Consider the following 12,796-nt stretch of genomic DNA (forward strand, 5'->3'; position numbering starts at 1 on the left):
TATATTAATGCTAATGACTGTTCCGAACATCTAGATGAACGTTTTGTGTAGCTGCACCCACTTGTCTACTGGGTCCTTCTCCACCAGATACTCCGTCATGCCGGCAATCTGTTCCCCGTCAACAGCGTCCTTGAGCTTTTTGTCGTTGTTGTACCACTTGCGAATCAAATACACCATCTCCGATTTCTTGAGGTATTGCGTGAACCCGCTGTGCACATCGTACGCATTGTGCTCGATAAGCGACTTGATCACAACGTACAACTTCTCGTAAGAGATCTGTGACTTCAAAAGCATCTCGACAACGGCTCCCTCAGGTGGCGTCTGTGCCACAGAGTCCTCCTCAATGGCGTTTTGAATGTATTTGCACACCATCTTGATCAACCGGTCAACGGGGAAAACAAGGTCATTGGGTGCCAAACTGACACCAACGGGAACGATCTTGTCACTGATCATCTTGTAGAGAGGGGCGTCGTTCGACTTATCGGTCATGTACTCGTGGAAGATCTTCTCAAAGAAGAATTCCCATCTCTTGAAAATCTCGTCAGGGTTTTTGTAGTCAGAGACCTTGAAAATGGCGAAGCAGATTTCGTAGTAGCCCAATGGGTCAGCGTACTCATTGAAAAGATCACTGGCGCTTTGGATTTTGTTGTTCAAGGCGTCCGAGGCGATCTTCTTGTTCTCGCCATTGATCCGCTTGTCGTTTTGAATCATCTTGAGGAGATTCAACTGCACGTTGGCGACATTAAAGAGCTCGTGCACCAAGTTGGAGAGATGAATCATCTCTTGTCTCAAATTTGGTGGGCAGGTGCAATTGCAGAAGCCATTGGCTCTGGAGAGGTATTCAATTCTCTCATTGAGTGGGATGATGAAATCGGAGATCGCCAAAGAGTACAAGATCCGAGCAGCAGCGAAATAGTTTTCTCTTCTGGCATGGTAAAGCCAAAGAAGTTGCGTCAAACCAAGGTCCTTTTGCGACACCTCTTCTAAGAATGGAAGAATGTAAGGGGTCTCGATACTCAAGAGTCTCTGACTGTTACCCTGGTTGATGAACCATTGATAGAACTCATTGTGGAATTTCTGATCAGTAGAGGCAAAACAAGTTTCGTAAGTTGCATCTCTCACGTCCATAAACTCTCTCAACAAGAGTTGGTTGTTGGACTCTTCTATTTTCAACGCATTGACGTCAAGACGAGTCAAGATCTTGAAAACAAGATCATAAAGCTGCATCCGCTTCTTGTTGTTGATCTCAAGCTGATTCTTGAAATTGTCAACCTTGTTGTCGCCATTCGTTATCAATGTTGATGACTGAGTGTTGGTCACAGAGTAGCACTTTTTGGCGAGCTTCAAAACAAACTGAACAGCACCGGTGTAGAACTCCAACGTGAGCATGATATTAAGTGCATTCTCGATGTTCTCAAGTGTAAGTGAGTCTACCGCTTGCTCAAACAAGCTGATGGCGTTGTTCAAGCACTTGACCTTTAACTCACTATCCCTGTTCCCGATATTTTTGGCCTTCGTCAAGTTTTCAATAGCCTTAAAGATGTATACGTCGTCACTGGAGCAGAATGAACCGCATCTGCCTTGAAGGGACGATGCAATTGAGTCAATTGAGCCACCTTTGAGGATGTTTTTGTTGATAATTGATGACAAAAGGTCCTTGATAAGACCCTTCACCTCTTGTGTTGGGAGCAACAAGTCTTTGAACGTCAAGGTCAAGAAATTGACTTGATTAGTGAGCGACAAAAACTGGAAGATATCATTGAAGTTCTTCTGGTCACTTTGAGTCTCCTCGATGAGTACCATGAGGAAGGACAAGGCCTCCTTCATCGAGTTCAAACTTCTCACGATCGACGTAAATGCAATATGCTCAGCTCTCATGCATACCTCATTTTCCATCTTTGTGGGATCTGAGCTATAGCTTGGTGCATTGAGACCTGGAATATCGTTCAGGTTCTCGTTAAAAAACTCCAACAACACGAACACGGAACCGATGTAAAATTCAACTTGACTCTTTGACATGGTAAGACCCTTGACGATCAAGTTTCCTTCCTTCAAGGACAGCACCTCAACAGAACTATCATTGAGCATCTTGATGTGTGGGAGTGGGGTGAAGACCTTTTTGTTCCAAAAGTCCCTGAAGAGTCTCGAAATTAAAAGGCAGGTACCGTAGAAACGATCACTGAGCACAACCTGCTCGACCATACGCTTTGAATCGGATGGCTGGAGTGGAAGATGTGATGGCCCGCCAGAGACAGTCGATGCGTTTTCAGAAAGTCTGGCATTGCTACCAGCATGCGAGAACAACATGGAAGCCGTTCTATGGAACAAATCCTTCCCATTGAGGTAGCCTGGAGAGCAAGACAAGTAAAGCAATGTTGAGCATGTCTCTTCATAGCCATTCTCCTCAATGAAGTTTTCGAGCACTTCGTCCTTGAGGGAACTGATGATCTGGTCTGATGTTCTGTACTGATACATGAGAATACCATAGTTAGTGAGCACCGCGAACTGGAGAGGTTTCTTGGTGTATTGAGACGCAAGAACATTGGCATAGCCATTAGGAGTCTCCGTCGCGTTCATGGAAGGGGTCAATTGCACGATGTCATGGATATAAATAGGGGAGCCATCTTTCGACTCAACCTGCGATGCAACCTTGAGAAACTCGGCATCCTCCACTAGCTTGTTATTACGCTTGAGATAACCATAGTTTGTTGAACTAACGAACAACTTGTCTGACCCTTTTGTTCTTTTGACAGCCAAGTAAACACCGGGGCTTATGATTTTGGAGAATTTTGTGTTCTTCAAAAGCTCGGAGTTCTGCTGGTTGGTAACCATGGTTGCCACATACAGCTTGATTCTTGTGAACTGGTCCAACTCTGGATTCATCTTTGTAACCTCATCAGATGGTGGGAATTTCACGGAAACCAAGCTGAGTTTGAGGTTTGAAGCAAATCTGGATGTAGTCGACATGAACGAGGCATAATGACCGGCGGAGCCAATACGTAAAAGGATACGGAAACCGTAATTCGTGGTAGCAATGAGGGACACGCTATTGGATTCCTTTGTCGAAACGGGCTGAATGCTGACAATTCTGAATTTCAGGAATGACTTGATGTTGGCATGGTTCGAGTACAAGCTGGAGACCGCTCTGAAGAATTCAGCAGGTGTGAATTGACTGTGTTGAGAAAACTCCTTCTGATCAGGGGTCAATTTGTAGACTCTTATAATCGACTTGTTGGAAAGAGTGTACAATACCTTTCTCTCGCCGTCGACTGATAGCTCCAGAATGGATTCGGGAATGGAGCTGGCTTTATTGCCGTCCAGAGTACCAGTCTTGTTATGCAGCTCGTGCTCGGAGTGAAAAAGGTCGAAGCCTCTCATCTTGCCGATAGGAAGAACAGAAGATAAGCCACTTTTTGTGAGACAAACCTTGTCACATCTGTTTTTTATGAAGGAAGCGTTTGAATGGTATTCCAATTTCCACACATTGACGCCATCACTCTCGCCTGAGAAGTAAATCTCGTGTGTTAGTTCGTTGAATGCAAACTTGTTGATCATGAGTCCTTGAACGTTGACAGAAAGATTAGGGTTGAACACCTCCAAGTTATTGAGCAGTTCATCGTATTTCACGACGTAGATGTGGATATCCATGGTGGTAGCGATTAGAAGCAAGTAGTTGACCTCTTTCACGAACACGCCTGGCTTTGACTTGACAAGTTTCACTGTCAAAATGGAGTGGCGGATTTGATCGATAGTGAGAAACTGAGATGACTTGTTGAAGGAGGATTGAGGCAACTTGTAGTTCCAGAACACCAACTTGTTGTCCACGGCGATCCAAGACCTGTTTATTTCAGGCATGAGGCCCATGTTCATCAGACACTCTGTCAAATTGGTCTCTTCGAAGAACTTGTCAGGAAGATCCAATTGAGATACCTTCTCGAAACGTGAAAAGTGACCCAAGCCGTTTTCCTTGTCGAAGAAATAATTGTCCAAGTTGTTGTTGCCCTTGTTCAAGTATGCGTCGCCGTACGTGTCGCCCGGCGTCATCGAGTCTATTCTGATCAAGTCAGTGATGAACTTTGAACCGAGCTTCAAAGGCGGTAGATTCTCGAAGTTGGGTACGCTGATTTTGTAGCTCACCTCTCCAGCGGAGTCAAGTGCCTGTGGAAGCAAGAATCTCTGTGACATGACGGATCTAGAGTCGCCATTGGCATTGGAGCCTGATTGATTTTGTTGGAACTGGAGCGTTCCAATAGCATCCTGAGCTGGTTTGATCGTTGGAGTAATATACCTAGAATTTGTGCCAGGCCCAGTAGGGGCGCCATTGGCGGCCGGCCCATTTTGCGGGTGCTGTTTACCCGGAGCACGGAGGCCAAAAGACTCATTGTGGTCAAGGATGGTGTATTTTTCTTGCTGACGATGAGAGATGTTTATTTGGATCTCTTAAAAAAAATCAGAGCCAATGGTGCTGTGTGCAGGTCGGTCTGAAGAAAGGTAGCCTTCGAAGCGTTGGCGCAAACAATGAGAAAATGTGTAGCTCTTTTGTATTTGGAGTATTTGAAGAATGCTGGTTTTATGGATATATTGCAATTGAGGACGGCGGTGCTGGTTTTGATGATTTGCAATGGTTGCGAATAGTAGCAGCCCAGTAGAGTGGAAGTAGTTTGGAATGGTCTCTTGAAATTAGATGATATTTTGATTAATGTTGTCCGATGTATAAGAATAAAGTGAATGTTGGAATAAAGTGAATGTTGAAGACTTACTACTCCCAAATACGAATGGTACATTTAGAACCGTAGGTGCTGAAGGTGCTATGTTGTCTCATAGGAGAGCTCAAGAGGTACACTCAAGAGTTTATCTATTGACGACATAATCTTTATTCACTCAATACCTAAAAAACTCTGATTTACATGAAGGGATGTCCCTTCGATTATATTATTGCGATCCATGTGCTACCATCTTTTGAACTTCTCAATTGGCTGCGAAAAGAGTCTACTGCCATTTACCGTACGATCACCAAGAATCCCACGTCTCGTATAATCGGACTCAATCTCCTGCTTTGACTGGATTTTTATCGACATTTTATTTTCAAAATATCAAGATTATCAAATAAGTATAATTCTAATCTCCGAGTTTGCACCCACCCTCCACACTAGGTGCACTATTTGTGGCTGGCTGATACCGCACTTTTGTCTACCCCAGATATCACCACTTCTTTTCATGAAACTCACAACTTTCGTTGCTACACTTGCGGCGGCAAACGCCATAAGCTTCAATTTCTATGACAGCCTTTTCCACTCGTCCGTTCCTGACCGTGTTTTGAAGGTCGCCGAGGACTCCTACATTGCTGCCTCGGAAGCTGATAAGCTCAGACTTAGAAGGGAGGGCAAACGGTTTATTGATGTTACTGAGAGTTTGCCCGTTCTGGAGGCGATTAGCCAGGGCATGGTTGCCCAAAGTGGCGGAAACGGCCTTCTCACGTGGTTCTCCAAGAACATCAAGACGCTTAAGAAGCCGATCCCAAAGTACAACTACCCAACAAAGGCAACCCAGCAGGACGTGGTCGAGCCACTCTTGGGCAAAATCGACATTGAGGGCGTCAAGGCTCATTTGGCAAAGTTTTCGTCTTTCTACACCCGTTACTACAAGTCCGAGACTGGCTTGGAAAGTGCCAATTGGCTTCACGAGACCATCCAGGAGATCGTCAAGGTTCTCCCTGAAGATGCTGTGTCCATTCGTAAATTCAAGCACAATGGCTGGGACCAGTATTCCATTGCTGTGTCTATCAAGGGTAAGGTCGAAGATAAGGTTGTTGTAGGAGCACACCAGGACTCCATCAACTTGCTTTTCCCCAACTTGTTGAGAGCTCCCGGTGCCGACGACGATGGACTGGGAACTGTGACCACCCTCGAGGCTCTTCGTTTGGTTTCCGGCGCCATTGCCAATGGCGATTTCAAACCCTACAACACTTTGGAGTTCCACTACTACTCTGCAGAAGAGGGTGGTTTGCTTGGCTCCATCGACGTCTTTTCCAACTATTTTGCCGAAAACGCCACTGTTGTTGGTATGCTCCAGCAGGACATGACCGGCTATACCGCTGGTACCACCGATGCTGGTGTTGAACCACACTTTGGCTTGATTTCCGACTATACGTCCGTGGACCTCAACGAGTTTATCAAGGTGATTGTGGAGAGCTACTGTGCCATTCCCTTCCATGAGACCGAGTGTGGCTACGCTTGTTCAGATCACGCTTCTGCGTTGGAGAACGGGTACCCAGCCAGTTTCTTGATTGAGAGCGAGTTCAAGTACACCGCCAAGCAGATCCACCTGACCTTGGATACCATGGATCGCTTGGACTTTGACCACATCAAGGAGCACGTCAAGTTGACTGTGGGGTATGCCGTGGAGTTGGCTCTGGCCAAGAAGTTGTGAGGGGAAGAAATAGGTAAGTATAATTGACAGGGAGGAGTTGTAGATTGTATCAGAATGGAAGATGTCGGATGGATGAGTGAACTATATATGTAGGGTTCTAGTGCCCTCGCAGTCAGATAGCTTAGATCACTTAAGAATGGCTGCAAATAGGTCTCCTGTGGGCATTCGTTCATCTCACTAGAAGATCAGAGGTGGACTATTCAAAACTTCAACTTTTTGGACCATCGAATAACTCACACAAATGAAGGAATGTTGTTCCAGTGTTTTCATCAAATGTAAATGTATCAGCAGAAGTGAAAACCACATTATGATGATCACAACTACAAGGGGTCGTAATCCTAAACTCTGAACCTAAAGTTTCGGTTCTTAACATTGAATTGAATTCAGTATGTTCATTTATCCACGACCTTTCCTTTTTTTATTAATGAAGAATCCTTGGTTCCGATCACTTCTACCCCTCGGTCTCGCTTATCAATCAGCCGTGCAGACCGAGCCGCAGGGTTATTCACATTCAATAACAAGATTTTCCAATTTTAACATCCAATTGATTAAACTCATCTTATACAAGTACCAAGTGACCAAAGCAATTCAACTGCCACTGTCAATCTTCAACCTACTATCCCCACTCACGCAATCAGGGTATCATATTTCTATTTACTCGGAGCCCTCCTCCTCGAGCTTCTTGGGGAAACGCACAACATCGAAACTCGTCTGTCTCAACGAAGTAACAATCTTGCCCTCGCCGTTCTCGTCAACAATTTGCCTCTGGCTCACGGAAGCCTCCACATACACCTGGGCACCACCTCTCAAGTGGTTGTTGAAAAAAGCAACCTGCTTCTCGTCAAAAACAGAAAGGTTGTACCAGTCGGCCACGGTGTTGCCGCTTTCGGCAGCCTGGGGGTTGTATCTGTTGACAGCCAAGGAGTAGGTGAGGAAGGGCATGCCATCTTTGGTTTCTCTTGGGGTGATGGAGCCAATGTTTCCGAGCAATTGCATCTTGGCAAAAGCAGACCTGGTGGCCGAGGTGGAGAAAGAACGAGCTATCGAGGCTGCTTGGGATTTCAACATAATGGTAGTAGGTTGGTGTTGGTAGTTGAAGCTTGATGTTTTAACCCAAGCGCGCTGGCCACACACGCCCAAGAGACAATTCGCGGTACGTGCACCAGCATTGTGGCGACATGCAATGAGACAGATTAGCGATAAGAGGGAATTCAGGATATGGAAGAGACTCGCAGAATGACCTGTTGCAATGTAGATTTGTAATTATTCCCGGAAAGCGCGGGGAGAGGATTGCGTTTGCCCCTTATGGTCGGGGTCGGAGTGAACACACAATAGCAGGTGGAAGGGCCAGTCGGGGCCAGTCAGGCCAGCCTGAGCAGACCCACTGGGAAGCCATGGAAGTTGGAGGCCGGTGAGGAGCGTCACTCACGTCTAGAAGTCTTCTCTGGGTGTCCCGCCAGCGGGCTATATATCGTTCCACAGCAGGCCGCCGCCACACATCACCATCGAGCTCAGCGTCGCTGTGTCGGAGTACTCCACGTCACGGAACCCCACTGTGGGTTGCGTGCGCGCCAATGTATTGACAATGTAGTCGTTCACCAACGTGCCCAGCGTGCTGAGGAGATTCTGCCACTGTAGCACCTGGAGCAACCGCGTGATGAGGTCCTTGTCAACAGGGGCGCCCTTCTTGGAAAGCAGCTTGCGCAAGATGGCGCTGGCCCGCTTGAACCGGGCGTATTCGGCCTTGGACATCTTCTCAAAGTAGTGGTCGCCGTAGAAGGCAGGCACACGCCGGAGAATCGATGCGTCTAGAAGCTGGCTGACCAAGTCCAGGTCCAAGTCCCACGAGGCAATGTTGTCGGACACGGCGGCGTCCGTGGCGTTTTGCCATTGGTCTATACGGGAGGAGAGGGACGGCTGAACCTCATCGATAAGATCGTCGTTGTCTGTTTCTTCGCTGCACTCGCTGCCACTTTCAGACACAGCCTCGCCAGAGCCTTCTGTGGTGAGTGGGTTTGTTGTGGAGAACAGAATCACGTCGTTGTCTAGTCTATCTGGATTGAATACGACCCACAGGGACTGTGACTCCGAAAGCACCGCTGACTCTGTTTCTTCTGGGGCCGTGTGGCGCACAGACACCCTTCGCCTTGTTTCGTAAGCTGGGTTGAAGGCCATGATATGTATTTGTGGTTTTTGCTAGTGGGTAGTTGAGGTCTGCGAGAGGAAGTGTGGGTATTTATATGAAGCGGTGGGTTCCCGTGATCCCTTATCACTGTGTCCTGTATACAAGCCCGTGTCTCTCAGAATGTGTGGTGGCAGGGCTTTTTTTTTGCTCGTCTGGTGACAAGACCGAATTCGCTCCGAACCTGAATCCCGGTGATGCGGAGCTCTACAAAAGTAATTTTTTTTTTGAAGGAAGCTTCAAAATCAGGGATTCTGGCGGGTCGTGCAAAAGCAAAAAGCAGCAATATTTGCATTCCAGAAAAAACCCTAATTCGCCTCCAGCAAGACCCGGTCCAACGGCCGCACCTCTCTTATCGGTCAGGCACCAGGTGTCAATGGAACGCAATCACCTTACCACAGGGCCTGTGGAGATGGGCTTTTAATTCTGCAATTTTTTTAAAAAATTGTCGTTCTCCTTTTTTGATGCCTTGTTGTGGTTGCCATTTTGCAATTACTGGTTCACGTTTCTTATCTCAGGGTGGTTGCTGGTTGTGGCTGTTCAGCAACTGTAGATGGCTGCAAACCTGGAACAGTGGGATGCGTCACGATGCCAGAATGCCAAATCCATAGATCAATGTGTCACGCTGCGCATCTAAAACGTGCAAAGTGTCATACAGGCTCTCGGGTTTTTAGCCCCACCGAGGCTGGGCTGGTCTGTGTCAAGGTGCTATTTAAGTGTGGCAGGAAAGTTGGGATTCTGGTGCCGTGTGGTACTCAGTGGCATTTCGTGGTACCACGGCCGTGTACAAATCCCACAATTTTACATCACTCTCCATTTGCCGATAACTTAATTTTTACATCACTCCCCTTTTGCCGATAGCTTAATTTCTCCAAAGTTAATTGTCAAATAAAATTCAAAACTCTAAGCCATATCTAAAAGGCTGCCCTCACTTGCTCGATGGCTGCGAAAAGAAGCCCAGCACAATGACACTCACAAAGAGCTCATCTGACTCACCCCCTCAAACTAAAAATCTGGCATGACAGAACAATGCTTTCGAATACGAAAGCTTCTAGTCTTGCCCGTGGCCTCCTCCTCTTCCATACCTCCACATCCTCAATATCCTTGCAGCCACCTACAACCACGAAACTCCCCATCTTGTGTTTTTTTGGGTTTTTTGTTTTTAGGGTGACCATCGAAAGTTGTCTTTGCAGCCAGCGGGGTCAAAGCTAAACCCAAACAACACCACGTCATCGCCCCGCTCTACCGCTTCCCTCTGTTACTTGTGCTCCTTCACAGTCTGTATCTGAGCCCGGTGTTTGGATCTGGCAGCATTACCCGGCAACACAAATTTTCCTCATTGCGAAATTTAGATCTTCTCTTTTTTTTTTTTCTTCAACTATCAAAACTGTTTCACATATTTTTTTTTTTTTTTTAACTGATATCTCTTTATCAGAGTGAAAAAAACTATATTTCCATATGGTGAGGCTTCTTGCTTCCTTCGTGAACTTGACAAATACTACCTAAACTTTTCTCTACTCGGTTGCTGTGGCACATTCTCCAAAGAGGCCTTTGGATGGTGTACCACAGGGCCGTCTTGCGCTTATGATGATAAATCCATGACTTACAAAGATGAAGATATAAATCAATCGAAATTAGTCTTTCACCCCTATCTGAAACGCAAGGTTCTTTTGCGTGTTCGTTTAAATTGCAAAAAAAAAAATGACACGGACAGGAATCGAACCTGCAACCCTTTGATTTGGAATCAAAAGCTCTGCCATTGAGCCACCGCATCTTTCTTGTTTATTATGAATGCCGCTTTAATATATCACAGCTTTTTAAAGTGTCTCAAAATATTGCATTTTTAACACCATCAAGTTCTTTCTGCACGCGCTTTCATTACGCTCCCACCTTTTCAGGCTCTGAGAAGCTCTGAGCGTGGAGATATGGTGATTTTAGTATCTCCAGCCTGCACACACCCACCTTCCACGAATTGCGATAATCAACTTGTCAAGACTTGTCTATCCAGCTTCTTTGCAAACCACCAATTCTTCGTCATGAGAGCTTCAATACTAGGCTCGGTGTTGCTTTCCGCTGCTGTGGCACCTGTTCTTGCTAAAGACTCGGCCTCAGCTGCCGTCTACGAGCTCTCCAATTCTGCCAACGCTGGTGCAATTAATGCTCCTTCTTCAGCAGGCCGTTTATACTTGGCAGACAAGCTCGGTCTTGCCGACTTTTTCTACGTCGAAGATAACGAGGTGGAGGCTTTGAATAAGTTGTACGAAAACGACGTGGCCGAATCTTCCTCGAAACCTAAGCTTTTGGTGGAATTGAAGGGTGTCGACCACCCAGGCGAGTTCTTCCAAAGCCAGGAATTACCTCCCCACTTCAACGTGAAAGACCACGTCAAGAACCTCGTGGGAGGCTCACTCCACAAATTTGCATCCATCCTCTCCACCGCTGAGGACAATATCGCCGCCCACTTGACCAAGGAGATCAAGGCCGTGGGACCCAAAGACGTGGTGAGCAAGCTCAAGGAGCCTTTCCGCCATCACGATGACGCCCTTGTCTCTGCTTGGAAGCACTTCACTGGCAAGGGCGACCGTCACAAGCGTGACCAGCAGCGCCTTGACCTTGGTCTCCAGGACAGTGGCTTGAAGCTCGTCAATGACAAGCATTTCATCAACGATCTCGCTTCATTGATCCAATTGAAGACCGTCGAGGCTGGCGAGAAGGCTGTGGTTTTCGCCCAGTCTGTGTCGCTTCTTTCCATTGGCCGCAAGATCGGCTACGACTCCAAGACATACCAATTGTCCAAGAAGGCGCTTGGTGACGTGCTTATCGAGTTGCAAAACAAGTTCGATGTTATTGTCGTGGCCGTTGGTCTCGACGAGGTGCTCCACGAAACCCAGCAGGCTGATTTGGAGAAACGTGGTGCTGAGTTGGAGTCCTTGTTCTCCACCTTCGAGAAGAGAGAATCTGGAGCCGCTTGTTTCAGCGACGAGGCTGCCTGTAACAGCGCCACCTCCAACTGCTCCTCTCACGGCGCTTGTAAAGAGATCAAGAAGAAGTGCTGGCAATGTGCCTGCAAGGCATCCTACGACAAAAAGAAGAGCAAGACCACCAACTGGAGCGGTTTCGACTGCGGTAAGAAGGACATTTCTGCCACTGCACACCTCTTGTTGTGGACATCGGTGGCATTGATCTTGTCTGTCGCTGCAGGTGTCAAGCTTCTCTTTTCCATGGGTGACGACGCTTTGCCTGGTGTATTGGAGGCCGCCACCCAAGCCAAGAAAACTGGTCAGTAAGCCCGAGACCTTTGTAAAATACGATAAACCAAGCTTTCTAGATCGATAGGACCCAGTGCTTCTGGGGTGTTTGTACACGTGATCTCCACCTCTATACTATTTAGGAAGTGGTCAGATACACCTTATTCCCAACTACCGTGTCATCAAATGATCCACACAAGAAGGCCGTTTTTTGCCGTCTGCCTCCTTATTCTTGTTTCCTGTGCCATTTACTTTGTGGCCTCGGGAGATACTACCTCTCTCGGGAATTCTGGACCTGTGAGTGCCAGAACCCCAGTGGTTGAAAAACATGTCCCCAAGATGATATCAAGCTTTCAGAGAAAGCAAGTAAAAAAATCGAAGCTGATTCAAAAGAACCCAGCTCTGGCCAAAGTGTAGGCGAGTTCACAGATCAGCCATTCATGCCCAAGATGGCTAATGAAACATTGAAAGCAGCACTTGGCAATTCAGCATGGCACCTTTTGCACACTGTTTTGGCCAGATATCCCGAAAAGCCTGATGAGCAGCAGAAAGCCACTTTGAAGCAATACATTCATCTTTTCGCTCAGGTGTATCCTTGCGGAGATTGTGCTAGGCATTTCCAGGGACTCTTGAAGAAACATCCACCCCAGGTAAGCAGCAGAAAGACTGCAGCGGTATGGGGATGTCACATTCACAACAAGGTGAACGAAAGGTTGCAGAAGCCAATCTATGACTGTCTGAACATTTTGGAAGATTACGATTGTGGATGTGGATCTGACGAGAAGGAACTGGATGCCACTTTGGGAGGTGACAGCGTGGACCATCTTCGGCAAATCCAGGTTGACGAGAAGGGAGAGAAGCAGAGGGGCGGATGAGCCCATAATGGATGCGGGAATAGTAATGCAGTGTATTATCCTAGATAGCTCCTCGAGGGAGC

General features: G+C 47.0%; 6 protein-coding genes and 1 non-coding gene across 7 annotated transcripts; 3 read left to right on the plus strand and 4 right to left on the minus strand. All coding sequences in view use genetic code 12, as the record gives it.

Annotated features, from left to right (window-relative positions):
* Nucleotides 1-30: 30 nt before the first annotated feature.
* CXQ87_003844 (uncharacterized protein) lies at nt 31-4,382 on the minus strand (the record flags this gene model as incomplete). The annotated part of the gene is made up of 2 exons (XM_025482305.1): nt 31-4,257; nt 4,356-4,382. The coding sequence occupies 2 exons, from the start codon at nt 4,380-4,382 to the stop codon at nt 31-33; spliced, it is 4,254 nt and encodes a 1,417-aa protein (XP_025336923.1).
* Nucleotides 4,383-5,217: 835 nt separating this feature from the next.
* CXQ87_003845 (putative aminopeptidase) lies at nt 5,218-6,429 on the plus strand (the record flags this gene model as incomplete). The annotated part of the gene is made up of 1 exon (XM_025482306.1): nt 5,218-6,429. One exon carries the CDS (start codon nt 5,218-5,220, stop codon nt 6,427-6,429), a length of 1,212 nt encoding a protein of 403 aa, XP_025336924.1.
* Nucleotides 6,430-7,083: 654 nt separating this feature from the next.
* Nucleotides 7,084-7,497, minus strand: RIM1 (Rim1p; the record flags this gene model as incomplete). Its single annotated transcript, XM_025482307.1, has 1 exon — nt 7,084-7,497. The coding sequence occupies one exon, from the start codon at nt 7,495-7,497 to the stop codon at nt 7,084-7,086; it is 414 nt and encodes a 137-aa protein (XP_025336925.1).
* Nucleotides 7,498-7,893: 396 nt separating this feature from the next.
* CXQ87_003847 (uncharacterized protein) lies at nt 7,894-8,604 on the minus strand (the record flags this gene model as incomplete). The annotated part of the gene is made up of 1 exon (XM_025482308.1): nt 7,894-8,604. One exon carries the CDS (start codon nt 8,602-8,604, stop codon nt 7,894-7,896), a length of 711 nt encoding a protein of 236 aa, XP_025336926.1.
* Nucleotides 8,605-10,313: 1,709 nt separating this feature from the next.
* Nucleotides 10,314-10,385, minus strand: CXQ87_003848. The gene has a single exon. It is a non-coding gene; the product is annotated as a tRNA-Trp (tRNA).
* A 262-nt stretch (nt 10,386-10,647) lies between these two features.
* CXQ87_003849 (uncharacterized protein) lies at nt 10,648-11,898 on the plus strand (the record flags this gene model as incomplete). The annotated part of the gene is made up of 1 exon (XM_025482309.1): nt 10,648-11,898. One exon carries the CDS (start codon nt 10,648-10,650, stop codon nt 11,896-11,898), a length of 1,251 nt encoding a protein of 416 aa, XP_025336927.1.
* Nucleotides 11,899-12,299: 401 nt separating this feature from the next.
* CXQ87_003850 (flavin-linked sulfhydryl oxidase) lies at nt 12,300-12,734 on the plus strand (the record flags this gene model as incomplete). The annotated part of the gene is made up of 1 exon (XM_025482310.1): nt 12,300-12,734. The coding sequence occupies one exon, from the start codon at nt 12,300-12,302 to the stop codon at nt 12,732-12,734; it is 435 nt and encodes a 144-aa protein (XP_025336928.1).
* Between the last annotated feature and the right edge of the window lie 62 nt (nt 12,735-12,796).

The sequence above is a fragment of the Candidozyma duobushaemuli genome (assembly GCF_002926085.2).
Source record: "Candidozyma duobushaemuli strain B09383 chromosome Unknown D_B09383, whole genome shotgun sequence".
In the NCBI taxonomy this organism is placed as follows: Eukaryota; Fungi; Ascomycota; class Pichiomycetes; order Serinales; family Metschnikowiaceae; genus Candidozyma; species Candidozyma duobushaemuli.